This window comes from Triticum urartu, chromosome 5A, assembly GCF_056163025.1.
Source record: "Triticum urartu cultivar PI428250 chromosome 5A, HENAU_Tu73, whole genome shotgun sequence".
NCBI classification, from domain to species: domain Eukaryota; kingdom Viridiplantae; phylum Streptophyta; class Magnoliopsida; order Poales; family Poaceae; genus Triticum; species Triticum urartu.
Window position 1 is genome coordinate 508,839,251 of NC_141877.1, and position 27,701 is coordinate 508,866,951.

The 27,701-nt window shown below is 43.5% G+C and overlaps 4 protein-coding genes across 4 annotated transcripts; 2 read left to right on the forward strand and 2 right to left on the reverse strand.

Moving 5' to 3' along the window:
* The first annotated feature begins 1,349 nt into the window (after positions 1–1,349).
* LOC147972334 (protein FAR1-RELATED SEQUENCE 5-like) lies at positions 1,350–4,406 on the forward strand. Its single transcript, XM_087524298.1, has 6 exons — positions 1,350–2,041; positions 2,143–2,355; positions 2,645–2,909; positions 3,011–3,701; positions 3,797–4,254; positions 4,350–4,406. The coding sequence occupies exons 1-6, from the start codon at positions 2,013–2,015 to the stop codon at positions 4,404–4,406; spliced, it is 1,713 nt and encodes a 570-aa protein (XP_087380424.1). The 5' UTR covers positions 1,350–2,012.
* A 1,270-nt stretch (positions 4,407–5,676) lies between these two features.
* Positions 5,677–7,737, reverse strand: LOC125532371 (uncharacterized). Its single transcript, XM_087524299.1, has 5 exons — positions 7,081–7,737; positions 6,799–6,951; positions 6,472–6,717; positions 6,292–6,343; positions 5,677–5,963 (listed from the first exon to the last, which is right to left on the reverse strand). The coding sequence occupies exons 1-5, from the start codon at positions 7,636–7,638 to the stop codon at positions 5,677–5,679; spliced, it is 1,296 nt and encodes a 431-aa protein (XP_087380425.1). The 5' UTR covers positions 7,639–7,737.
* Positions 7,738–16,389: 8,652 nt separating this feature from the next.
* Positions 16,390–17,495, forward strand: LOC125510209 (protein YY1-like). The gene is made up of 2 exons (XM_048675309.2): positions 16,390–17,196; positions 17,318–17,495. The coding sequence occupies exons 1-2, from the start codon at positions 16,890–16,892 to the stop codon at positions 17,320–17,322; spliced, it is 312 nt and encodes a 103-aa protein (XP_048531266.1). The 5' UTR covers positions 16,390–16,889; the 3' UTR covers positions 17,323–17,495.
* Positions 17,496–17,597: 102 nt separating this feature from the next.
* LOC125510208 (plant UBX domain-containing protein 8-like) lies at positions 17,598–23,514 on the reverse strand. The gene is made up of 10 exons (XM_048675308.2): positions 23,288–23,514; positions 22,382–22,443; positions 21,555–22,077; positions 21,367–21,464; positions 21,031–21,265; positions 20,752–20,940; positions 20,509–20,673; positions 19,739–19,882; positions 19,558–19,614; positions 17,598–17,982 (listed from the first exon to the last, which is right to left on the reverse strand). The coding sequence occupies exons 1-10, from the start codon at positions 23,369–23,371 to the stop codon at positions 17,869–17,871; spliced, it is 1,671 nt and encodes a 556-aa protein (XP_048531265.1). The 5' UTR covers positions 23,372–23,514; the 3' UTR covers positions 17,598–17,868.
* Between the last annotated feature and the right edge of the window lie 4,187 nt (positions 23,515–27,701).

Here is a 27,701-nt window from a genome sequence, read left to right on the forward strand (position 1 = left end):
TTTTATCGCTTTCCCTCCTGGGGGCATCGTTTTTGGAGCAAATGATGGCTAGGGGATGGTGGAGTGGTACTTCATCTCACACATTGATGGCGGCAGAGATCGGCGGCATGGCGCTGTGGAGGCTCGACGTCCGATGCGCGGAGATGGACTCGCGCAGGAGGAGGTAGCTGTCTGGCGTCATGGTGACGTCGATGCCAGAGTGGCCAGACAAGGTAGAAGCCTCAATATAATCTGAAGACGGACCTGTGGAAGATGGCGGTGACGACACACGAGTGCGTCTGACCGGATTGTGTCCCAGACCCGGTATGTGGCTCGGCTGGGGCTTCCGGCTTTTGATGTTAGGCTTAGGTGAGTGGTCTGGGTAGTGGCCCAGCTAGCATCCCTTCATCATATGGATAGGAGTAGCGGCATATGTTGCCAAGATGGTGGATTCAGGTATATTGTTTGTAATACTTTGTAAGGTCTTCGAGAATAATCAATAAAGTGGTTGTATGCATCTCCCAGATGCAGAGGCCGGGGGTCATCCCCCTTTTCTAAAAAAAATATAATGACCTTTATTTATTGTCATTCATGACACATACTACTACATAATTTAATATGATACGGTATCATATCATGATACAAGCATCTCTTTCCTCATTCAATTGTGTGCCACCTCGACAAAAATAGTTGACATGTATGATACTATCTATAATATTGTCTTTGTGGCCAGGCTTAACTGTTGCATGGAGTGATTTAATGCACCTTCAACATGTGATGAGGAGGGGAAAAGACTTATAAAAACCAAAAAAAAATTGAGATAAGCCCTATAAACCGTAAATGAGGTAGTAGCAAGTACTAGTACTTATCGAAGAGGACGCCATTGTGACTGTGTACTCGTAACATATATGATTATTCATAAACATTTCAATTTAATTGATAAACAACTCTAATTACAAAATGAATTATGGACAACTCTAATTCTACTGCTTTGGTGAGATGTCACTAGGAATTATGGATCCCTTTCCTTTAGTTTTCTTTATTTTCAGTTTCGTAACATTCTGATTTTTTGTTCATTCGTAAACAAAAATCAACTTTGACCACGCAATACATTAATTCTTTGAACTAGCAAAGCTAGTGGGATTGACAACCTCAAGTTCTTTAGTTGTGTGACGGCCAGATCATTGGCCTGTAGGGGAACTCCACAAATTCGATACCTTGGTTCTCAAATACCAAGAGAGGATTCTTCAGATACTACAAACTTATTATCTTCATGGCCTAACAAATATTCATCTATCGGGTACATTATGTTAGACGAGCATACCAGGAAGTAATCATCTTGCATCTTCCGTTGCCGAGGGTGTTTTCAAAAAGATCATAGGTTCTGCATTTAATTATTTTTCCTCCTAGTTATTTACTTTGCTTAGTCGCTTTTTATTTATCATTAATTTGATTTCTACACTTTGAAAAACTCAAAAACAACAAAAATGTTTAAATTTCAGCAAGTAGTTTATTTTGTTTTACTTAGTTGTCATGGCTAGTTTTTCCTGTTACTACTATTTCCCCTAAGGTGGAAGTACTCAACTTCAAGAAAAGGGAACATAGACGGACGCGGAGTATGTGATCGCGAGCTCACAGGAGCTCGGAATCACACCCGTCCAGGATTGCTATGAGATTCGTTGTATTCAATGCTAGTTCGGGTGGGTGGGTCCATAGCAACGACGGGAAATTTAGATATACGTCACAATACTTGTCTGACAGCTGGGGCAAGTTCGACGGAGAAATGCACGCCGTCGCATGAGCGCGGCTGAGCCGTGGCTCGAGCTTCTCGCCGCCGTCCTGATCCGTGGATCAGGTCCGGTGCTTTCCGCTAGCGTCGGCAGAGCCCACAGTTATTGCAGTAGTTGGGACAGTGGACGATTAGAGGAGTGAGGTTGGATTTGGCTATCATCCCCATCAGACTCGAGGCGGAGATATTGACTCCGGCGGGAGGAAGTGGGCGGCGAAGCAACCCGTGAGAGGCTCCGGCGACCATGGAGTTCCTACTTCAGCCTATAAACAGGTACGGATCTGATGCTTGGCCAAATATTATCATTGTTTTTGGCTCTGTGGTTGGGAACTGATCTAGATTCAGTCTTCTAAACTTGCTTTTTGATTGATAAGAACACTCCTGGAAGAGGTGAATGATAACAATGGCTCAATGGAACCCGTGCGGTTCCCAGTTGCCGCGGTGGCCGAGGTTCAGGATGCAGCCCCGGCGGCTTCGAGCGTCGACGGGCAGATATGCCCGGCGGAGGCAGGAGCCGCGGACATGGCTCAGTGCTCCGAGAACTCAATTGAACAAATTGACCCCAAAACACCAGGGTGGACGCAAAGGTACGACCCTGTGAATCAAAATACTCGATACTGTTCGGCAAAGTAGTCTGTACTATCAGATTTGCGACATTTAACTGACGAAGCGACGGTGGAACAGAGTACATAACCTCTGATGAGTTAGATATCTACGGATGTTGGTAGGTCGCATGAATTTGTTAATGCAGATATATATTGAGCAGCTGATTTGTGATATGATATATTAATGACATCATTCTACGGTTTGTAATTCCAAAACGTTAGGCTGTACCTGATAGTCACATGTAATTCATTCGCTGATCTGTCTGTGCAGAGTGCGAGTTGGTGTTGCTGCTCCAGGAAGGCCTCCTTGTGCAGACAGGGTAACGGCGCTGGAGAAGACTGTCAGGGAATTTGCGGAGCATCCAGGCGAAGTGGTTATGGTGCCAAAGATTGGAACAACTTTTGACACGCTCGGAGAAGCTTATGACTTTTACAATCTGTATTCATGGGAGAAGGGATTTGGAATAAGATATGGAAAGAGCAGGCTAAATGTTAGCAGGACCAAGTGTATGCAAGAGATAGTTTGCGGATGCGCGGTACGGATAATTATACACCCCAAGAGCTGTAGCATTTTCCCATTATGATCATGTATGAAAATCCCTGATTATGTATCTGACTTTCTTCTTTCTTGTATCAGGGGAAGCCAATTGTCAAAAATACTCGTTCGTGCCACTGTGAATGCCCAGCACTCGTCAGATTACTTCGGTCAAAGGACAATGGATGGTACATAGCAGAGCATCGAGATGGGCACAACCATGCACTTTCCCAAACTTATGGACAGACAATACACTGGCCGTCACACAAGCATATTGATGTTTACAGCAGGGACCTAGTGAAGCAGCTGCGGCAGAATAATGTAAATCTTGCTAAGGTGTATAGCATTATAGGCAGCTTCTTCGGGAGGATGGAGAATGTGCCGTTCACTAAAAGAGCATTAAGAAATTTGTGTGGCAAGATTAGCCGCGAGAATTTAGAGGATGATGTGAGGAAAACAATGGAAGTCTTCCATGATCTGTGCTCAAAGGATCCACAGTTTACCTATCGGGTTCAAGCAGACAATGAGGGCAGAATCAGCAACCTTATGTGGGCTACCGGTAACAGCCGGCTGCAGTATAACTTCTTTGGGGATGTGGTTACATTTGACACGACGTACAGAACAAACCTGTATGACATGCCCTTTGGGTTATTTGTTGGTGTCAACAACCATTTCCAGAGCATCATATTAGCTGGTGTGCTTGTGAGGCATGAGACAGTTGAAACCTTTGAGTGGGTCTTCTCAAAGTTTGTTAGGATAATGGGCGGTAGTGCACCACAGACAATCCTGACTGGTAAGATGGTGCAGAACTAATTTAATTTATGTTGCATTTATGCATTGAATCAGGTGGGGTGAAACACTATTGACCATTGTATTTGTGAATTGCAGATCAGAACAAGGCAATGGAGGTTGCCATACAAAATGTGATGCCAGACACGGCACACCGATGGTGCAAGTGGCATGTGCTAAAGAAGGCAAAGGAGTCGCTAGGCCCTTTGTACTCAAAGAAGAGTGATTTCCGACTAGAGTTCCATAAGGTCGTCAACCACATGCTAACAATAGATGAGTTCGAGGAAGGATGGAAGTACCTAATAGAGAAATACAACTTGAAAAGTCATGACTACATGACTAATTTGTACGAGATACGACACAAATTGGCGAAGCCGTATTTCAAGGGCGTATTCTGTGCAAAGATGACTAGTACTCAACGGAGTGAAAGCGCAAATCATATGTTGAAGAACTATGTGCCCCCTGGGTGTCCAATGCATATCTTCATGAGGAAATACATGAGTTTAATTTTTGACAGAGAATCTGAGGAGAATTATGAGGAGAAGCGGACAACAATAGTAAGTGGTGAATGAAATACAAATTTTCCAGATTAAAAATTCGGTTTTTTCGTATGATGAACTAACTGCTTACTTATTGATGCATTGTTTCTCAGGGAAGGCCTCTTATGCGAGAAAATCTGGCAACTAAGAGACATGCCGGGAAGATTTAGACGAGGGCAATGTTTGAGCAATTTGGTCACATATTATATGAGTGTGGTCACATATTATATCATGCACTCATACAACGTTTCCCGCTTCACCTTCGATATGTTGTGTTGTTTTATGGCACCGGGATATGGTGTGGTTAGGACAAAAAATTGCAAATGGAGTCACAGAAATATGACTCAAAAGGTAATTTGGCTAGCTGACATAGATAACCAACCTTGGTGAGGGGCATCTTCAGCTTTTTCCCATCGAAATGGCGGGCTATATGGACGACGCAAGCTCCAGTCTCATTACTGATCATCACAAAACAAATTCCATAAGAAACCACAGATGACATTTGACATAATGATGGAAGCAAATTGCAGATAGAAAACACATTACCGAGAAAAAATGCTATCAGCAAGTGCGGGGAACGTGACTTTCCATCCATCTTTCCTCACAGGCCAGCCAGCATAATACTCATTTAAGCAAATAAACAAGGCATCATGTAGCTTCCAAGCTGTAATCTCATCTCTCTGCTGAGTGGACAAGGGTTGGCTTCTCTTGCTGTACATTGGATCAATTACAAACATGAGGCGGGCTACCATGTCCCAGAAAACTACAATCCATCCTTTAGGCCGTGGAACGGGGGTGAAGAACTGCATATAAGAAATGAAGCAACAGGTGACCAACTAGTAGGCATATGATAAGAGAAAAATCAAATGGCCGATGCTAGTTCACTCTCATACCAGCTGAGCTGATGTGATGTCATATTTGAGTGAGTCGGCACACAATGCTTTCTGTATTGACACCGTATGTAGGAAATCATGATCCGATAGTACAAGCGTCTGCATTTAGTCAAATCCATCAGTCGGTGATTGCATGACCATACTGTATATTAAAGAACAACGTGCAAAAAATTTCGATAGCTATGTAAGACTGACCGAGAATTCTGGTTCAATTGGGTGCCTTCAAGTTAAGTATGGTGAGTGTTTATCTGCTTCCTGGTCAGACTGACAATACCTTCTGATAATGACTGACATCACCTCATGGTCGATAAGCTCATCTTCAACCAGCTGGCATTTCAATGTTGAACCCGTTATTCGTAAGAACCTCAGATTCTCATGAACAAGAAAATTCCTGGATATATATACAATGGAGTGTCAGCCTCATGGTGAATAGATGTCTATAGTTAAGAAACATGTACCAGAAGAGTCTGCATTGAGATAGGCACCTGCATAATTCTTCTGTCGGTGCTGTAGCAAAGAACCCTTCCAATTGTTGGGACACATACGGCTACGGTGGTAGCGGGACAGCACCCCTGATCCATGGGTCTATCTGGAATCCAGATCTGACGACATATTTTCTTCCAGGAAGTCCCTCTGCCTTTTGTCCAAACACCGTGGTGCTTCCATCATTCGGAAGGTCAATAAACAATTCACTGATAGCCTGCAGTGTCTGCCTTGCAAACTGAAAAATCTGAGATGTCGTTGTTGCGAGTGCTCCTTCCTCATGTCGCGACCTCTTGTTCTGCTGACGGTCTGACTGGTCATCACCATGGAACCTCGGTTCAGAGTTGCCATCTGAAATTGGAGTTACAGTTAACATATATAATAAAAAATCGGCACATGGCAAATTCATTACAATATGCAAGTAAACAGAAAGCAGGTAATTACAATGTTAACGGTTCGAGACCTTTGCAAGCAGACATATCGAGCCTGACACCTGGTATTTTCTGGCCAACCGGAGTCCTCAGTGTGTCAACTGGAAATTTATCTACTGCTCTTGCCGGACAGTTAGTAAAACCTCTAGCAGTACAGCAGATGCACCTCTTGCTGATTGATGCCATTAGTTTGTCCACAAATTTGATCATGTCTGCCTACATATTTGCGCGGGCGGTGTTGATTTCACGCTGGCATTTGGCATTCTGCTCCTTCAATATAAAACTCAACTCATCCCTAACCTGCAGCAAACAAGTTAACCCACATACGGCATCAGATTCAGTAAAGATGGCGAGAGTAGCCCCAATTGCAATTGTTGGAAGTTAAAGAAAATACAAAAAATAGAAGAAACCGTAGCAGCGAAACCTACCAGACTGGGGTATCGGCTCCGCATGTGCTCTATAAAGTCCATTGGTCCAAGCATACGTAGTGGTGTCTGAACATCCATTAGGTTCCCGACAGCTGAAGATGCTACATGAGCTGAATCGTTCCTGTCATTGTTGAACTTGCCAACATCTTCCTCCATATTGCCGCCATCAACTGGCTGGTTGGATGTTCTCTCAGTGGAATCAGCAATGTTGCAACGAGCGTAGCATAGATCATTACCTTGACGAATCTTCCATGGATACATATGAAAAACATTTGTTATGATGAGGGAGAATCAATCATCACTGTCACCTAACAACAGTAAGATTACCATGCATTTCGAGTAGGATGTGGGGCCCTTCCCAATGTGAGTCACCATTGTTATCATGTTCATCATGCTGCTTTGGTCGAAGTCACTAATGTGAGGAAGGACATTATGGTTCTTATTGAAAATTCCAAGGTCAACATTGTCGAGGAAGAATATCTGCATATAAAGGTTGTTAATACGGCATCCATGTGAATGAGAAATGTATCACACAAAGCATTACAAAGGATCACATAAACCATGATGATGAGCCGGCTGTTGTGGCCTCAGCACAGATAGCAGACAAACCTGTAAAAACAAGTGGCAACCAACAAGATTGGTGTTCAAATTGTTGGCCATCATATCGTTCTTAAGCCGCCAGACTGCCTCTAGCAAAAAGTCAAGTACAAACTCACACCAGTTGAATTGTGATATGTTCTCCGTATTTGCCAGCGCACCCCAGTAGTCTATGGTGCCATAATCATGTTTTGTTCTAGGTGCCAGAACATGGCCCATAACAAATATGACGAATGCAATCTGCAAGCAATCCCTCTCCATCTTGCTGGAAGCCTCGGAAATGTCACGGAGAAGGAATTCCTCAGCCGCACGCAGGCTATGCACTTCCGTCCTGTCCATCCCTAACGTCCTCTTTATGAATGTTACCGCTTCTGGCTTGATGAAGCCATCGCGCCCTTTAACACTTCGGTGACCACACGGAATGCCAAAAACCTTGTGGATGTCTTCCGCAAAAAACTTTAGTACCTTGGTTTCTGACAGAACAATTGCTCGGCGCTCGACGCAGACCTTGCTCATAGTCCAGGCATTGAACTTAAGGTTGAGCTTCTGCAGCAAGGGTAGCTTTAGCATTCCACCAAACCCAATTTCAGTAATGAGCCACCTCTTGTAATCATCAAATGTCTGGATCACTTCTACTGCTTTTCTGACTGATATTCGTGAAGTTGGAGCAGGAGGTGCCTATTCATCATTGGCTTGCAATGGCTGCCTATTGGTGTTGTCATTAGCTGCATCCCCAGAGGCTGCGGTCCCATCACAACTACCAGCGTCAGACATGGTGCCTACAATTGAGAACACTTTTATTGTGAGTGAGCTTGAACTAATGTACCCTGATAAAAGAATGATGGAGTTTTTTGCTACAAGACATGGAGTAAAATCATCTGTACATGTGTTGCTCCCCATGCCTGGCGAACTATGCTGAACTGAACATTAGTACTAGATAATCAGATTGCCTGGTGCCTCAAGTAGCTACTGTTGGGTTAAATAGGCGTATGACTGAACTTGCTTAATAAATACGGTGAAGACAATTATTACAACACAACTTAGGACTGGTCGTTAGGATAAGTTGAATCAGATCCGGATACAGCACACAAGCAGTTTGACGGCAGCATGAATTTTGGAATTGAATGGTGCGACAGATCCATCTTTGCTGATCTAGCGCAAATTTGAATAGATAATGGGTGGATTGCTCGGGTCATATGCATGGGACGAGGAGGGGCGGAGAAGGTGGGGTGAGGGGATTGAAAAAAATGAGCACTTACCTATAGATCTCCCGCCGGAATGGGTTCGCCGTGGGCCAAATCGCCGGCGACTTCGCTTGGGAGAGGAGCTTAAACCGGGGCAAGCGAAACAGAGGGGTGATATGAGGGCTGTTGGGTGGGTGCGGGCTGGTGGTTGGAGATAAGGTCAGTAAATTTCTGGAACGGTGGGTAGGTGCAAGAATTTATTGCATCCACCGGTCATGCCGATGACAGCGGCATCCCGTTCTAATGTGGTTAATTAAGTAACCAGTTTCCTCACAAAAAAATTACGCTTTATTGGCTATAGAACAAAGATCTAACATTAGTACTTCTGCCCAAAAATACGGTCGGGGCAAAAATAAATATCTGAACATAAATTGAGTACTAATTGCATGACACATATCGTAACAACGGTCTTCCAGAAGAACCCACTGACAAATCTCATTACCAACCACTCGGATACAAATGAAACACTTCCTTATTCTCATTACCAACCACTGGGATACAAAGGACACACAACCTGATTCTGATTACCAAGCACTGTGATACAAAAGACAGACTACCTAATTATTCCTTCTATTCTGTCAACAAGACCACCTTCTACCTGCTAAGGAGGGAGACTACTTTCAGCAACGCCAAGAAAATGAGGACACCAACAAACAGTATGGCAGCATCCAAGAACACAAGAACACGGAGCGCGGCGGCGGAAGAGCCTGCTTGATTAACCCTGAAGGCTTGGGAAACTACTGGAACAGTGCACTGCTGCTGGACAACACGGACTCTGCGATTCAAAGAAGATCCAGCCTGGCTGCTTCCGTGTCCTAGCTGTTGTGCCGTCCCCAAATGGAAGCTTAACTCTGCAAGGTACTCCTCCTTGGTGCTCATGTAGTTGCAGATTCCAGCCTGCAACTCAAATCGGACAGTAAAACTCAATGTATTAGTCGATCTGACTGCAGACGAGTACTTAGATGAAGGAATGGCGAATGGATTGTACTCACGTCCTTGTTGACGCACTTGTAGAAACGAACGCCTGCATTCTGCCCCGCCCGAGCAATCCAGGTGAAGACCCGACCACCGCACTCAGGGCAGCTGATTAGCGGCGGGAGTTGCTCGAACCCGCTTGAGGATGAGGACGCAGACATGCTACCCACAAGAATATGTGGCGCTCGTCTGGTTTAGTTCGCTCTCAATCTCTGACTAGGGGAGCAATGGGTGGACTGCTATATGAAGAAGGATGAGTGCGAGGAGGTGTGCTGGAGAAGATTGGTAGCTGCCTCCGGTGTTGCCATAAATGAGCAAACCGGCTCCTTTGGACCAGCTACCGTGACAAAATGGTTCCCCTCGTCCAACCCCGTCTGATCCGCCGCCCCACTAACTGACAGGGTTTCCTGTGCAGTGGGCCATTGCACATATGGAGTAATAATATATGTGGATATATACCTAGTACTATACCAATTGCAGCACAGATCACGAGGGGGATAAATGGCACAGATAGCGGGATCCTGTGAGCTCGCGCTCACATGAGTATTTTCGAACATAGACCTTTAAATGCTTGGTATAGGATTCAGGATGCACAGTGTAGATCTACTCACAAATGTTCACTACAATACTCCTCGGAAACTTTTATGTTAGCTTGTATTCTAGGTAGATACATGCCTTGGACACCATAACTAAAGGTGACTTTATAGGTAGCCGTCAGAATGATTAATCGACCAGAGGGGATGAATAGGAGTATTTGATGAATGTGGAAAAGCAACCTACTTCTTTCGCCTCTATATACTCATATACCCTGAAAACATCCAGGAGCACCACGAAACCCTATTTCCACCGCCGCAACCTTCTGTACCCGTGAGATCCCATCTTGGGGCCTTTTCCGGCGCTCCGCCGGAGGGGGAATCGATCACGGAGGGCTTCTACATCAACACCATAGCCTCTCCGATGATGTGTGAGTAGTTTACCACAGACCTTCGGGTCCATAGTTATTAGCTAGATGGCTTCTTCTCTCTCTTTGGATCTCAATACAAAGATCTCCTCGATTCTTTTGGAGATCTATTCGATGTAATTCTTTTTGCGGTGTGTTTGTTGAGATCCGATGCATTGTGGGTTTATGATCAAGATTATTTACGAAAAATATTTGATTCTTCTCTGAATTCTTTTATGCATGATTTAAATATCTTTGTAAGTCTCTTCGAATTATCAGTTTGGTTTGGCCTACTAGATTGATCTTTCTTACAATGGGAGAAGTGCTTAGCTTTGGGTTCAATCTTGCGGTGTCCTTTCCCAGTGACAGCAGGGGCAGCACGACACGTATTGTATTGTTGCCATCGAGGATAAAAAGATGGGGTTTATATCATATTGCTTGAGTTTATCCCTCTACATCATGTCATCTTGCCTAATTTGTTACTCTGTTCTTATGAAATTAATACTCTAAATGCATGCTGGATAGCGATCGATGTGTGGAGTAATAGTAGTAGATACAGAATCGTTTCGATCTACTTGTCACGGACGTGATGCCTATATGCATGATCATGCATAGATACTCTCATAACTATTCACTTTTCTATCAATTGCTTGACAGTAATTGGTTCACCCATCATAGATTATGCTATCTTGAGAGAAGCCACTAGTGAAACCTATGGCCCCCGAGTCTATTCTCCATCATATTATTTTCCCGTCAACTAGCTATTTATGTCACCATTTATTTTGCAATCTTTACTTTTCAATCTATACAACAAAAATACCAAAAATATTTATCTTATTATCTTGATCAGATCTCACTTTTGCAAGTGGTCATGAAGAGACTGACAACCCCTTTATTGCGTTGGTTGCAAGGTTCTTGATTGTTTGTGCAAGTACGAGGGACTTGCGTGTAGTCTCCTACTAGATTGATACCTTGGTTCTTAAAAACTGAGGGAAATACTTACGCTACTTTGCTGCATCACCCTTTCCTCTTTAAGGGAAAACCAACACATGCTCAAGAGGTAGCGATCGGCAGGCCACAGAGAATAAATGGATCTTCAAGAAGAAGACTGACGCTGACGGAAATGTTACTGTCTACAAAGCTCGACTTGTTGCAAAAGGTTTTCGACAAGTTCAAGGAGTTGACTACGATGAGACCTTCTCACCCGTAGCGATGCTTAAGTCCGTTCGAATCATGTTAGCAATTGCCGCATTTTATGATTATGAAATTTGGCAAATGGATTTCAAAACTGCATTCCTTAATGGATATCTTAAACAAGAGTTGTATATGACGCAACCAGAAGGTTTTGTCGATCCAAAAGGTGCTAACAAAGTGTGCAAGCTCCAACGATCCATTTATGGACTGGTGCAAGCCTCTCGGAGTTGGAATATACGCTTTGATAGTGTGATCAAAGCATATGGTTTTATACAGACTTTTGGAGAAGGCTGTATTTACAAGAAAGTGAGTGGGAGCTCTGTAGCATTTCTGATATTATATGTAGACGACATATTGTTGATCGGAAATAATACTAAATTTCTGAATAGCATAAAAGGATACTTGAATAAGAATTTTTCAATGAAAGACCTCGGTGAAGCTGCTTATATATTGGGCATCAAGATCTATAGAGATAGATCAAGACGCTTAATTGGACTTTCACAAAGCACATATCTTGATAAGGTTCTGAAGAAGTTTAAAATGGATCAGGCAAAGAAAGGGTTCTTGCCTGTTTTACAAGGTGTGAAGTTGAGTCAGACTCAATGCCCGACCACTGCAGAAGATAGAGAGAAAATGAAAGTCATTCCCTACGATTCAGCCATAGGTTCTGTCATGTATGCAATGTTGTGTACCAGACCTGATGTGTGCCTTGCTATTAGTTTAGCAGGGAGATACCAAAGTAATCCAGGAGTGGATCACTGGACAACGGTCAAGAACATCCTGAAATACCTGAAAAGGACTAAGGATATGTTTCTCGTATATGGAGGTGACAAAGAGCTCGTCCTAAACGGTTACATCGATGCAAGTTTTGACACCGATCCGGATGACTCTATGTCACAAACCGGACACGTGTTTTTATTAAATGGTGGAGCTGTCAGTTGGTGCAGTTCCAAGCAGAGCGTCATGGCGGGATCTACATGTGAAGCAGAGTACATAGCTGCTTCGGAAGCAGCAAATGAAGGAGTCTGGATGAAGGAGTTCATATCCGATCTAGTTGGCATACCTAGTGCATCGGGTCCAATAAAAATCTTTTGTGACAATACTGGTGCAATTTCCTTGGCAAAGGAACCCAGATTTCACAAGAGAACCAAGCACATCAAGAGACGCTTCAATTCCATCCGCGATCAAGTCAAGGAGGGAGACATAGAGATTTGCAAGATACATACGGATCTGAATGTTGCAGACCCATTGACTAAGCCTCTCTCACGAGCAAAACATGATCAGCACCAAGACTCCATGGTGTTAGAATCATTACAATGTAATCTAGATTACTGACTCTAGTGCAAGTGGGATATTGAAGGAAATATGCCCAAGAGGCAATAATAAAGTTGTTATTTATATTTTCTTATATCATGATAAATGTTTATTATTCATGCTAGAATTATATTAACCGAAAACTTAGTACATGTGTGAATACATAGACAAACAAAATGTCACTAGTATGCCTCTACTTGACTAGCTCGTTGAATCAATGATGGTTATGTTTTATAACCATAGACATGAGTTGTCATTTGATTAACGGGATCACATCATTAGAGAATGATGTGATTGACTTGACCCATCTGTTAGCTTAGCACGATGATCGCTTAGTTTGTTGCTATTGCTTTCTTCATAACTTATACATGTTCCTATGACTATGAAATCATGCAACTCCCGAATACCAGAGGAACACTTACTGTGCTATCAAATGTCACAACGTAACTGGATGACTATAAAGATGCTCTACAGGTGTCTCCGATGGTGTTTGTTGAGTTGGCATAGATCGAGATTAGGATTTATCACTCCAAGTATCGGAGAGGTATCTCTGGGCCCTCTCAGTAATGCACATCACTATAAGCCTTGCAAGCAATGTGACTAATGAGTTAGTTACGGGATGATGCATTACGGAATGAGTAAAGAGACTTGCCGGTAACGAGATTGAACTAGGTATTGAGATACCGACGATCGACTCTCGGGCAAGTAACATACCGATGACAAAGGGAACAACGTATATCGTTATGTGGTTTGACCGATAAAGATCTTCGTAGAATATGTGGGAGCCAATATAAACATCCAATTTCCGCTATTGGTTATTGACCGGAGACGTGTCTCGGTCATGTCTACATAGTTCTCGAACCCGTAGGGTCCGCACGCTTAACGTTCGGTGACAATCGGTATTATGAGTTTATATGTTTTGATGTACCGAAGATAGTTTGGAGTCCCGGATGTGATCACAGACATGACGAGAGATTGATATATTGGACGGCTATATTCGGACACCGGAAGTATTCCGGATGATTTCGGAGAAAACCGAAGTGCCGGAGGGTTACCGGAACCCCCCTCCCCCCGGGAAACTAATGGGCCACATGGGCCTTAGTGGAGAGAGAGGGCCGGCCAAGGCAGGGCCGCGCACCCCTTCCTTCCCCATTCCTCCTCCTAGTTGGACTAGGAAAGGGGGAGTCCTACTCCTACTAGGAGGACTCCTCCCCTCCTTGGCGCACCCCAAGGGTCGGCCGGCCTCCACCCTTACTCCTTTATATACAGGGGTAGGGGGCACCCTAGAACACACAAGTTGATCATTGATCCCTTAGCCGTGTGCGATGCCCCCTCCACTATAATCCACCTCGGTCATATTGTCGTAGTGATTAGGCGAAGCCCTGCGCCGGTAGCTTCATCATCACTGTCATCACGCTGTCGTGCTGACAAAGCTCTCCCTTGACACTCAGCTGGATCGAGAGTTCGTGGGACGTCACCGAGCCGAACGTGTGCAGATCGCGGAGGTGCCGTACTTTCGTTGTTAGGATCGGTCGGACCGTGAAGACGTACAACTACATCAACCGCGTTGTCATAACGCTTCCGCTTACGGTCTGCGAGGATACGTGGACAACATTCTTCCCTTCTCGTTGCTATGCATCACCATGATAGATCTTGCGTGTGCGTAGGATTTTTTTTTTTGAAATTACTGCGTTTCCCAACACCTGCTAGTTGGTTTCTCAGCAACTTGTATTTTCACTATTTTTCTGTTTTTAGTCTTCGTAAGTTGTTGGTTGTAATCTAATATTAATTCAAAGTCAAGCTCACCTTGAGCCTTTTCTCTAAAGCAAACATTTAAAGAATAAGATCTAATTTTTATTTTTACTTTTGCAATGAGAAGAAGAATTTTGTTTGACGTTCTTCCTTGACAACATTTGTTGTCCCGGATATTCATTGCTAAACAACAATGGCAAAAGGTGTGAAGTAATTGCTTGTTTTTGAGAGATCAGTGAACTTGTAACATTCTTCATATTCTACCACGATTCTGCGAACGGGAAAAAATGGAGAGCATTAATTTACGTATCATTCTTCTCGGGTCGGCTCCCAACATGCGGGAGCACCTATGCCTCGCTTATATATTGAGAGCGAGGAAGGTCTCGCCGAAGGAGCGCCCACTCAGCTGCAAGTATTGCGCCAGCCTAACTTTTAAGTTAATCTTTTTTAATGTTTTCTTCATATTCTGTGTTGTTATTTTTCACTTTTGTTTATAATTTAGAATATGTTTCAATACAAATATTCCAAACATTAATTTACGTCAAAAAATAAAATTGAGATTTTGAAAAATGTTAATGCAGTGTAATATTTTGTTAGTATAACTTTTAAAAAGTGATGATAACTTAAAAATATATTTAAAAATGTTACGTGTTTCAAAAATATGTACATGGAATTTTAAAAATAAACTTTCATACAATATACCAAAATGTTCGTGTGATTCAACAAACATGTTAAGCGTGTATAATTGTTGTTTCCATATTTATAAGGAAAATGTATGATGTGTCCGAAAAGAGTAGGCATCAAAACATATATTTGAAAAAAATATTAATCATGTGTTTGAAAAATGATAAACCAGTGTAAAAAGATGTTTTAGATTTGTACCAAAAATATAAATGTGTATGAAAACAATGGACATCAAAAGAATGATGTGAAAAGATGTTAGTCATGTATTTTTAAAATATTAAGCGTGCATAAAATAAATTAAACATGTATAAAAATGTTTTGGATGTATAGAAAATGTTTTGAAGTATTATGCGTACAAAAAGTACACATCAAAACATATATTTGAAAAACGTTAATCATGTATAAAAATATTAAACCTATACAAGAAAATGTTTTAGATGCATACAAAAAATGTACAATGTGTACGAAAAAAATAGACATGGAAACATATATTTAAAACTTATTAAACATTTATTGTTCCAAAAATATCTTTGCGGTGTATTAAGAAAAATGTACAATGTGTATTAAAAAGTAGACTTTGAAAAAACTATTTCATAGAAAAATGCTAATTATGTATTTTAAATATATATAACTTGTACTAAAAAATTTAAACATGTATACAAATGGTAAACATGTATAAAAAAATGTTTCGTATATATAAGAAAAATGTACGATGTGTAAAAAAGTAGACATCAAAACATATATTTGGAAAATGTTAATGATATACTATATGAATTTTTTTAACGTTTATAAAAAATGTTATGTATGTATACCAAAAATGTACTGTGTGTACAAAAAAATAGATATCAAAAAAAATATTTGAAAATTTTTAAACGTGTTTTAAAGAAACGATCTTGACATATAACGAAAATGTACAATGTGTACAAAAATAAATGAACATTAAAATAAGTATTTAAAGAAAAACGGTTATTTAAAAAAGTTGGTAAACATGTATTTAAAAATATTCTTGACATATACAAGAATTGTACAATGTGTAAGAAAAATGTAGACATATGTTGAAAATCAAGGAAGAAGGAAAAATGGGGAGAACAAAGAAAAGTGAAGAGAAAACAAGAAAACCTCATAAAAAGGGAAGAAATACAAGAAAAATCACTTAAAACCGAAAAATGAACGAAGAAAACCGATGAAAAACAAAGAAAAACAGAAAACCAAAGAAAAGCAGTGACGAAACAAAGAGAACTGAAGAAAAGCAAAAAAACCAATAATGAAGAAAGACCCGAAGAAAACCAGAGCGAACGAGCGAAGGAATGAACTGACAAAATAGGTCGCCCCAAATACTGTAGCGCAGAGGAGAAAGCTTGTGGCGAGCGTATCTTACAAGTCGCTGTAAGCGAGATATAGCTGCGGTGCATGCTAGCGTCGGCTCCCTCCTCTCTTCCTGCCGTGGTAGGCCTGGTTGTCGGCCCCTCGTTCGGTTGGGTCAGCCTCACACGCTTGCCGTGCCCCGCTCCTCCTCCCGCCCGGCGCCGATCGGAGCACCGCTGCGTGCGTAGCGTAGGTGAGCAACGCAAGACTCGCCGCCTCCCACCCTCCCACCTCCGTCGCCGCGCCTATAAAATCACGCCCTCCGGCACCACCACCACACCGCGCCGCAAACCACACGCACACAGAACGCTCAAGCTAGCAGCGCGCGCACCGAGCCGGCGACTACGACGACGATGGCGGTGACCACGGCCCAGCTGCCGCAGCCGCGCGCCCTGGCGGCCCTCCTCGTCCTGGTGCTGCTCATCACGCTGGGCGGCGCGGCGGAGGCGCAGCCGCCGCTCGGCACCTGCGGCGCGCAGCTGAGCCAGCTGGCCCCGTGCGCGCGGTACAGCGTGCCGCCGCTGCCGGGGCAGGCGCTCCCGACGCCCGGGCCGGAGTGCTGCTCCGCGCTGGGCTCCGTGTCCCGCGACTGCGCCTGCGGCGCCATCGACATCATCAACAGCCTCCCCGCCAAGTGCGGCCTCCCGCGCGTCTCCTGCCGTAAGATCATTATAAACACTCCATGCTGATTGATTCATGTGCTGCTCTCTCTTTGCCTGAATATCTATCTAGCTGAACTGACGGGCTCCCGGTTGTTTCCCTTTGACTGCTGCCGCTGCAGAGTGATCGCTCGCTGCCTGGCTCCATGCAAGAAGAGGAGGAACTGAAGAAGACGACGATGAATAAGAGATCGATGGTCGGAGCAACCATCTTGAGTAGTATTAGCAGTGCCTAGTAGCTGTCCTGTCCGTCTAGATCGATCCCCTGTGATCATTACAGGCTCTCGTGTCTGTTGGCCTCTGTTGAAGGTCAGATTAATAACAATAGTAATGAAACCAATTTGCACCGAAGGTCCTTCCAGACCCAAACATATAATGAACCCACAATGAAACCAAGGCATCTTTCTCTCTCTGAAACGAACAATGATTATCGCTGCGCTAGCGCGCATTCATAACCAAATATCCTGAATCCATTGCTGATCACTGTTTTATACCCCCTACATAAGACTAAAGTGATGCGAACCGTTCCACATCACAAAAGAACACAGTTTGAACTCTTCGACACAGACCAATTTTAGATTCCCTAATAAAAGCCATATGCAAGTATAGACATGTAAAACCCCAACTCAGTCTCAGATGGTGGTATCCCTAGGTGAGGCTCAATCTTTTTCCCCTAATCAGTAATCTGCTCTATAAATAAGGCTTCCTGCTTGCTTGTTAACCCGAGATCAGTAAACGATTGGTCGCCGTCAGCAGTGGTAAAAGCACGCCTGGGGTATGTCCTTACCTGCAAGACACACAATGGTAAATACGAGACCGGATGGCAGTAAGAGTCAAGCAGTTTAATGCTAAAATACAAATGAAAACAAATTAGTGGTTGTAATATTTTCACACTTCAAGTTACATTTGAACAGTTATTTTAACTTTCTTTGTGTGTATGAAAAGCTGATGATAACTACTCGTTGCAACTTGCAAGCTACTCCCTCTGTCTCAAAATGTAAGGCGTTTTAAATGTAAGACGTTTCAAAAACTTCATACATTTTGAGACAGAGGGAGTACCTATTTTCTTTGTGTTATTCCCACTAGATATACTTGAATGTATCAAGAGTAAAAAGACGGAGATATATGGTCTATGGAACAGATGAACTTATAAAATGCAAAGGAATAGGGGGGAAATCATAGTAACACCGGGTCCAAATGGTTTCCCAAATGCTGCTCAGTGCGGTCAACTACAATATTTCAATGGATGAAATATGCACTACTGATACTACAATCAACTGGCAGAAAAAGCACAATATAACTTTCAACATTGCTTGGACCAAACATCTGTCGTGGACTGTCCTCAAAAAGGAAATTAGAGACACTGCACGAACACGAACAGTGCCAGAGAAGCAATTCTCCAGTCTGCAGTCTGCACTGCAGAAAGAATGATCTCCCCCTGACAGCACATAGCAGCCAGAGCAGCAAATAGCACTATCCGGTGTTAGCTAATATGACCGGAGCTTGATGTATAATGTACTCAACAGTGAGCATGAAGTTATGGAAGCATAAAACTTGTTGGCAGGGCACATATACATCCTCCTACAATCACTGTCAATCCTTTCTCTTGCTTCTAAAATTTCTCAATGAGCGCAAAATTTGCATAGTCCTGCTAGTCTGCCACACCATGTAACTTGAAATGTTCATTATGAGAACTAAGAATATCCCATTTTGTAGTGATCCATAGAATGTGTTAGTTGTAGGAACGCAAAGACACCAAAGTCATCCCAAAGCTCAAGAATGAATTTGGTAATCTGTAAATGCTTCTCCCTAGAGAGCCACATGATTCATGCATAATTATAGTAATCCAAATGCTACAGAAACTTACATAAAATTACCTTCTTGCATAGGTCAAGGAATACTAGCAGGTTACCTCAAGAAAACAGGATGCTAAGCTACGCAGACGCTGGATTGAGAAAATTCAACAAAGCACACAGCAAGCAAAACTAATCTGCTCTTGGGATCAGATGAATCCATTATTTTATTTTATTTGAAATGAGGCAAAAGCTTTGCCTATTCCATTAATTAGGAAAAAGGTTGTTGCGTTAACTGCAGACAACCAGGCGAAAACCGGAACATAGGGCCCAGCCCATTCTTGCCGACAACACAACAAGCTCAGCAAAAAGACAGGGCCGAACCCAGTATTGGTTTGGGTAGCTCAGAAAATTATATATTATCATGCACGTGACTGCTAGTGCCTGACATACCAGTCCATAAGGAAGAATACTAGGTTGCACTCATTTTTATTAAGACAGTTAACTCTACATGGGAGTATGCATATGAAATATTATAAAATAAGAAAAATATAACACTAGAGAATTACCAGTCTGTAGGTTTCTGGCTTGCAAGTCCTGCCAACGTCTAAGAAATCAAAAAGGGACTGCAAGCAAACCAGCATGTCAGAAGCATGTATTAGTGGCAAGAGGCAAGTATAAATGAACCCTTCTTTTCTGGAATCTGGCAGATCAAAAGCAGTTTTTTTATTAAGTTCAAAAGCAGCTTACCTTGAATTTATCAGATTTTAAAAAGCGACGCCCCTGTCGACTACCGTCAGGCATGCGAACTACAAGTGTTATAACACCTTCCTTGTCTGAAGGTGGCTCCAATGGCAATGATGCTTCTTTGGCGGCAAGATTGGACTCAAGCTCCTGTTTACATAAAACATCAGAAACAGCATAACTGGCAGATCCCCAACAATGCCAGGTAATGAACTTATGATAAATAATTATAAATATCAAGCAAGTCTCAACGGAACAACAGAAGCAAAGAGCTTAGTTATCCTATTGGATATGTTTAGTTCATATAGCTACAGTTTGACAAACTTTGCCAAGGGTGTGTTAGCTGTTTGTGGCTAATGTTTGTTTCACTGTCACAGCTGTGGCATGCCACACTTTCTTAGCAGCCAGCCCCAGCTATCATAGAGCCGTTTTGCCAAATCTTGCCATGGTTGTGGCGACCAATTCTCTCCATGCCTTTTGTGGCTTGTCACAGGTCAGCACAAAAAGTCTAGCAAGATTCAGCTATCAACCAAACATGCCCAAAGTTTTCTTGAAAGTAAGATAATATTGCCACATCATATCTACAGTTAACCAAACCTATAATAAGACCACTGTAAGTCTGCAACATAACATAAACTAAAGCCTTATAGTTTTTTCTAAGAAAAATAAGTTTCGTATGATCACAGCAGTGATCTAGTTATCTACCACTCACATACTGGAAAATACTCTTAATTATCATCCAATTGTATTTTGAATTATCTGCAACAGAAAGGTACCTCTTTCTCAAGCTGCATTTTACGCCGTTCCTCCTCCTCTTGCTTTTGTTTCTCAAGAGCAGCTTCTCTTGCGGCAGCTTCTTCCAGCAGTCGGAGCTCAGCTTCTTGTAGAGTCTTCATCTCCTTTTCTTGATCAGCTTGGAGTGATGCAAGGTACTCATCATCCTGTAATATAACATTCTGGAAGTTAAAATCCAATATCTTTTGCATTTAGCAACAATGCATAAAGCTTCAAGTACAAACCTGCTGCTCACGTAATAACCGTTGTTCAGTCAATTCTGGTGGTGGAGAGTGCACTACTTGGGGATAATGACTCGAGCTCGCATGAGATGGAACGGATAATGGATATGTTGGTGCTTCAGGAATTCCACCAAACATTGCAGCCTCAAGCATAACAGCTTCATCATGTTCCTCAGAAGAAATGCCACCCCACTTTTCCAGAAGAAGAATTGTGTGAGCAATGAGGCTGAAGTAATACCGTTAACTGCTTAATATTAAGGTACAGATCAAAGGCTACAATACCTCTGATGGGAAATCAGTTCTGTTATACTGATGATCAAGGTTTTGAGGCTGCGAACTTGAGGGAGGACTATCACCTGGGAGAACAGGTTCTGTTGACTCTGTGTCTCCAGAAGGGATGCGCCTAGAACGACGTCTAACTAATGGCTGTTCTTCAACATCCTCGATCTCATCATCTGAGCTCTCTTCATCTGCTGGTTGCATAGTTGTTCCACTCCTCCCTGTACCTAATCCTTGCCTCCAAATAGGAAGAAAACGCAAAATAAATGCATTGCTATTAGCCTACCGCAGTAAGGTAGCCTGAGGATGAAGAGCAAGAGGGTACAAAATAATATTCACCTTCTCACTGTTCCAGCTGCAGTTTCCATGTCTTCATCAGATAAACGATCTTCCAAGTTTATTCCACCCATATGTTGAGTCCGTTCTTGCTCTGCTGTCTGATATTTATTTAAAATTTAGGTAAAGCAAGACTCGACAAGCTCGTTCTAACCTATCCCTGTGGAGAGAGAGAGAGAGAGAGAGCTTACATTTGCCAGTTCTTCAGCCTCTCTTTTTGAAGCTTCAATTGCAGCCCGAATCATTTCCTCTTCTATGTCATTGTCTGTGACATGAACCAGTGGAGGAGCAGTTGGCAGAGGGTTTGGCTGTGACGCATTGCTACGGATACTAGCATGCTGAGAAGACAGCCCAGATGACAACTCCTCCTCGTCGTCATCTATTATGATAGTCTCACGAACTTCTGGTCCATAAGAAGGCCCATGTCCAGTGACATTCTCAACAACAGAAGCCTGACCAGAAGGACCCATGTGAATGTTGTTGTCATTAACTTCATTACATATCTCTCTAGGGTGCGGACCTTGTGCATCACGATTGGGAGTACCAGCAGAACCAACACTATCAAAAAACATTTGCTGGAAATTGGGATCCATTAGTGCAAAAGGGTCGTGCAGAGCTTCAGGGAACAATGGTCTTTGAAACGTGTTATCAAGTGGTCCGTCCAGCTCCATATCATCATGATTAACAGGTGGAATACTTTGATTGATTGCGTTCCTGAAAAACAGAAACACATCAATTATCTGCCCTAGTGCAACATGGTATCTGGAAGGTAATTGTTCTGCCTCTGATCCAGTTTACTTGTCACTTTAGCTAAATGCACATAGAACAAGTAATTGGTGGTTTAAACTTTGATACAGGCTATCCATATTAATTGTGTGTAGCTCTTTACAACCAATAAGCAATTTATAGGGATATTGGAGGGAAGTTCAGAAAAACCAAACTAACAAGCAATATTTGCATACTAAAAGTACTTTGGAATTATCTGAAGAAAATGTGCTGGAAAAATTTAAATACATACACTGTGCTATCTCCTTCAGTGAAGTGTGCATTGACTGCCTGATTGAGGTCACCAGCATGTTCCTGTGTGCCATTTATCAAAAAAGCACTGAGGTTAGATATATAGATGACATCGATGGTAGAATGATGCACTTTCTTTTCACGGCAACAGAATGTTGCACTTGAACAATCAATTTGGAGGCGATGCCCTAGAAGATTTGCGAACCACGCACATTCACAGGGTGATTTCAGAAATAAGATGACCATTTGAAGATAACATGGTACCCCAGCTGGTATGTGTGCACTGAGTTAAACTTTGGAGATGTCAAGTCTAGCACAACTGGATGAGACCAAACATAATCAACAGGATAACTAGGAAATTACAATGTAGTACCTGCTTGTGAAATTCAAATTCCTGAACCTAGACGAACAAGTACAGGGGGGAATCCACTAAATCTACAAGCCTACCATCCAGATGAGCCAAGCAATTTCGTTTTTTTTAGATTATTATTAGTGAACCGCGCACCATATTCCAACTAAGAGACCGCCAAACAATTCGTCTCGAGTAGTAACTGCAAATCAGGGGTTATGTGACCAAATTGGGCTCTTACCAAAACCATAGCTTTGAGTAAAGGAAGGCAGCAAGGGGACAAAGACAAGCCACGAGACTGCTGAGGTAATTCCATTCCATAACTGCACTAGCAGAACAGCGACGCGGGGATTCGCAAACAAATCGGGCCACCTCAACCCACCACGCGCAGACCCCTTCCCCGGCCCAAACAAGTGGACTAAAACCTAGCACCGAGCGATCCATACCCGGCGCAACCAAATCCGCCGCGCGAGCCCAGCCGATTGCGCTAGATTGGGCGGGCGCCTGAACCAAAGGAAACTGGGCAGGAAGAGGAGCGGGAGGGGGCTTGGGCGATACCTCGAGCTTGCGGATGGCGACGGCCTCGTCGGCGCCGGTGATGCTGATGAAGGTGTCGATCGCCTCCTGCTGCGGCCTCGCCATGGCGGGCGCCGGGGGAGGGTTTGGAGGCGACGCTCGCACGCAGGGGAAGGGGGAGAGGAGAGAAGATGAGCGTATGGGAGAAGCCAAACTCGGAGGCTCAAGAAGGGAGGAGCGTTCTGTCTGTCACGTGGTGGCCGGTGAGCCAGGGCCAGAGGTGACTGCTTTCCTAGGGTCACCTTTTGAAAGAAACTCTTTTTCCTAATTTTTTTGGTTTATGAAATGGTAAACGATTCTAATCGGGCAACCGGCTAGGGCTTGCGCCGGTCGCAGTTCCTCCCTACGCAGCCACGTGTTCGGTTGGGGGTCCACCCACACCGCCCGCGCCGCTTCCTTCCATATCCTTTCACGCGTTTTCAACCTTCATGTGGCGATGCTAGAACCGGCACTGGCGAAGTTGCGACCGGAAGATGGTTTTGCTAGGACCGACAAGATTACAAGCTGTGATCGGCACAACAATTTGCTGGAACTGGCGACACCGGGAGCTGCAACCTTCGAGTCGGAGAGCTACAAGACAATGGATGCCATGCTCTCTCGTCGACAGGATGCTGCAACCGACGCAGCCGGATCCTGCAACCGACACGTTCGGATGTTGGGATTAACCGGCGTGGATGACGTGCAGAGCTTGCGTGGGCGTGGTGTGCTGGAACCTTTCCGGCATGGATGCTATGTGTGGGAGCTCTCGGTGCTGGAACGGGTCGGCTACGACGCTGCAGAGTCACAGCGAGGCGTGTAGCGAGCGCGACACTGGCGAGCTCGAAGCCGGAGCGTGTTGAGGGGTCGGGGCAGTCTTTGCTAGTAACTGGCGACGACCAGGGAAGAGGACGATATGAGTGAAGGAAATATGCCCTAGAGGCAATAATAAAGTTATTATATATTTCCTTATATCATGATAAATGTTTATTATTCATGCTAGAATTGTATTAACCGAAAACATAATACATGTGTGAATACATAGACAAACAGAGTGTCACTAGTATGCCTCTTGACTAGCTCGTTGATTAAAGATGGTTATGTTTCCTAACCATAGACATGAGTTGTCATTTGATTAACAGGATCACATCATTAGGAGAATGATGTGATTGACTTGACCCATTCCGTTAGCATAGCACTTGATCGTTTAATTTGTTGCTATTGCTTTCTTCATGACTTATACATGTTCCTATGACTATGAGATTATGCAACTCCCGTTTACCAGAGGAACACTTTGTGTGCCACCAAATGTCACAACGTAACTAGGTGATTATAAAGGTGCTCTACAGGTGTCTCCGAAGGTACTTGTTGGGTTGGCGTATTTCGAGATTAGGATTTGTCACTCCGATTGTCGGAGAGGTATCTCTGGGCCCTCTCGGTAATGCACATCACCTAAAGCCTTGCAAGCATTGCAACTAATGAGTTAGTTGCGAGATGATGTATTACAGAACGAGTAAAGAGACTTGCCGGTAACGAGATTGAACTAGGTATTGAGATACCGACGATCGAATCTCGGGCAAGTAACATACCGATGACAAAGGGAACAACGTATGTTGTTATGCGGTCTGGCCGATAAAGATCTTTGTAGAATATGTGGGAGCCAATATGAGCATCCAGGTTCCGCTATTGGTTATTGACCGGAGACGTGTCTCGGTCATGTCTACATTGTTCTCGAACCCGTAGGGTCCGCACGCTTAAGGTTTCGATGACAGTTATATTATGAGTTTACGACTTTTGATGTACCGAAGGAGTTCGGAGTCCCGGATGAGATCAGGGACATGACGAGGAGTCTCGAAATGGTCGAGACGTAAAGATCGATATATTGGACGACTATATTCGGACATCGGAAAGGTTCCGAGTGATTCGGGTAATTTTCGGAGTACCGGAGAGTTACGGGAATACGTATTGGGCCTCATTGGGCCATACGGGAAAGAAGGAAAAGGGCATCAAGGGTGGCCGCACCCCTCCCCTTGGTCTGGTCCGAATTGGACTAGGGAAGGGGGGCACCCCCTTCCTTCCTTCTCCTTTTCCCTTCCCTTTCCTTCCCTCCTACTCCTACTACTTGGAAGGGCTCCTAGTTCTACTAGGAAAGGGGGAATCCTACTCGCGGTGGGAGTAGGACTCCCCTAGGGCATGCCATAGAGAGGGCCGGCCCCTTCCCTCCTCCACTCCTTTATATACGTGGCCAGGGGGCACCCCATAGACACACAAGTTGATCTTCGTGATCGTTCTCTTAGCCGTGTGCGGTGCCCCCCTCCACCATAATCCTCGATAATATTGTAGCGGTGCTTAGGCGAAGCCCTGTGATGGTAGAACATCAAGATCGTCACCACACCGTCGTGCTGACGGAACTCTTCCCCGACACTTTGCTGGATCGGAGTCCGGGGATCGTCATCGAGCTGAACGTGTGCTAGAACTCGGAGGTGCCGTAGTTTCGGTGCTTGATCGGTCGGGCCGCGAAGACGTACGACTACATCAACCGTGTTGTGCTAACGCTTTCGCTTCCGGTCTATGAGGGTACGTAGACAACACTCTCCCCTCTCGTTGCTATGCATCACCATGATCTTGCGTGTGCGTAGGATTTTTTTTTTGAAATTACTACGTTCCCCAACAGTGGCATCCGAGCCTAGGTTTTATGCGTTGATGTAATATGCACAAGTAGAACACAAGTGAGTTGTGGGCGATATAAGTCATACTGCTTACCAGCATGTCACACTTTGGTTCGGCGGTATTGTTAGATGAAGCGGCCCGGACCGACATTACGCGTACGCTTACGCGAGACTGGTTTTACCGCCGTGCTATGCACACAGGTGACTAGCGGGTGTCAGTTTCTCCAACTTTAGTTGAACCGAGTGTGGCTACACCCGGTCCTTGAGAAGGTTAAAACATCACCAACTTGACAAACTATCGTTGTGGTTTTGATGCGTAGGTAAGAACGGTTCTTGCTAAGCCCGTAACAGCCACGTAAAACTTGCAACAACAAAGTAGAGGACGTCTAACTTGTTTTTGCAGGGCATGTTGTGATGTGATATTGTCAAGATGTGATGAGATAAAAGTTGTTGTATAAGATGATCATGTTTTGTTGAAGTTATCGGCAACTGGCAGAAGCCTTATGGTTGTCTCTTTATTGCATAAGATGCAAGCGCCAGATAATTGCTTTACTTTATCGCTATGCGATAGCAATAGTTGTAAGAGCAATAGTTGGCGAGACGACCATGTGACGACACATTGATATAGATCAAGATGATGGAGATCATGGTGTCATGCCGGTGACGATGGAAATCATGACGATGTTTTGGAGATGGAGATCAAAGGCACAAGATGATGATGGCCATATCATGTCACATATTTTGATTGCATGTGATGTATATCTTTTATGCATCTTATTTTGCTTAGTTCGATGGTAGCTTTATAAGATGATCTCTCACTAAATTTCAAGATAAAAAGTGTTCTCCCTGAGTATGTACCGTTGCCAAAGTTCGTCGTGCCCAGACACCACGTGATGATCGGGTGTGATAAGCTCTACGTCCATCTACAACGGGTGCAAGCCAGTTTTGCACACGCAGAATACTCAGGTTAAACTTGACGAGCCTAGCATATGCAGATATGGCCTCGGAACACTGAGACCGAAAGGTCGAGCGTGAATCATATAGTAGATATGATCAACATAATGATGTTCACCATTGCAAGCTACTCCATTTCACGTGATGATCGGTTATGGTTTAGTTGATTTGGATCACGTGATCACTTAGATGATTAGAGGGATGTCTATCTAAGTGGGAGTTCTTAAGTAATATGATTAATTGAACTTTAATTTATCATGAACTTAGTCCTGGTAGTATTAGCATATCTATGTTTTAAATCAATAGCTTGCGTTTAGCTCCCCTGTTTTATTTTTGATATGTTCCTAGAGAAAATTAAGTTGAAAAATGTTAGTAGCAATGATGCGGATTGGATCCGTGATCTGAGGATTATCCTCATTGCTGCACAGAAGAATTATGTCCTTAATGCACCACTAGATGACAGGCCTATTGCAGGAGCAGATGCAGACGTTATGAACGTTTGGCTAGCTCAATATGATGACTACTTGATAGTTTAGTGCACCATGCTTAAACAGCTTAGAATCGGGACTTCAAAGACGTTTTGAACGTCATGCACCATATGAGATGTTCCAGAAGTTGAAGTTAATATTTCAAGCAAATATCCGAGTTGAGAGACATGAAGTCTCCAACAAGTTCTATAGCTAAAAGACGGAGGAGAATAGCTCAAGCAGTGAGCATGTGCTTAGATTGTCTGGGTACTACAATCGCTTGAATCAAGTGGGAGTTTATCTTCCAGATAAGATAGTGACTGACAGAAT

Excerpts from the sequence above, each read along its gene's own strand:
- LOC147972334 (XM_087524298.1), top strand. The coding sequence starts at position 2,013 with ATGGAGTTCCTACTTCAGCCTATAAACAG. Across the intron at positions 2,042-2,142 it reads CTACTTCAGCCTATAAACAG|AACACTCCTGGAAGAGGTGA; the intron begins GTACGGATCTGA and ends TTGATTGATAAG. Across the intron at positions 4,255-4,349 it reads AGGAGAAGCGGACAACAATA|GGAAGGCCTCTTATGCGAGA; the intron begins GTAAGTGGTGAA and ends ATTGTTTCTCAG.
- LOC125532371 (XM_087524299.1), bottom strand. The coding sequence starts at position 7,638 with ATGCTAAAGCTACCCTTGCTGCAGAAGCTCAACCTTAAGTTCAATGCC. Across the intron at positions 6,952-7,080 it reads GTTGCCACTTGTTTTTACAG|ATATTCTTCCTCGACAATGT; the intron begins GTTTGTCTGCTA and ends CTTTATATGCAG. Across the intron at positions 6,344-6,471 it reads GGAGCCGATACCCCAGTCTG|GTTAGGGATGAGTTGAGTTT; the intron begins GTAGGTTTCGCT and ends TGTTTGCTGCAG.
- LOC125510209 (XM_048675309.2), top strand. The coding sequence starts at position 16,890 with ATGGCGGTGACCACGGCCCAGCTGCCGCAGCCGCGCGCCCTGGCGGCC.
- LOC125510208 (XM_048675308.2), bottom strand. The coding sequence starts at position 23,371 with ATGGCGAGGCCGCAGCAGGAGGCGATCGACACCTTCATCAGCATCACC. Across the intron at positions 21,266-21,366 it reads GCAGCTGGAACAGTGAGAAG|GCAAGGATTAGGTACAGGGA; the intron begins GTGAATATTATT and ends TCCTATTTGGAG. Across the intron at positions 20,941-21,030 it reads GAACTGATTTCCCATCAGAG|TGGGGTGGCATTTCTTCTGA; the intron begins GTATTGTAGCCT and ends CTTCTGGAAAAG.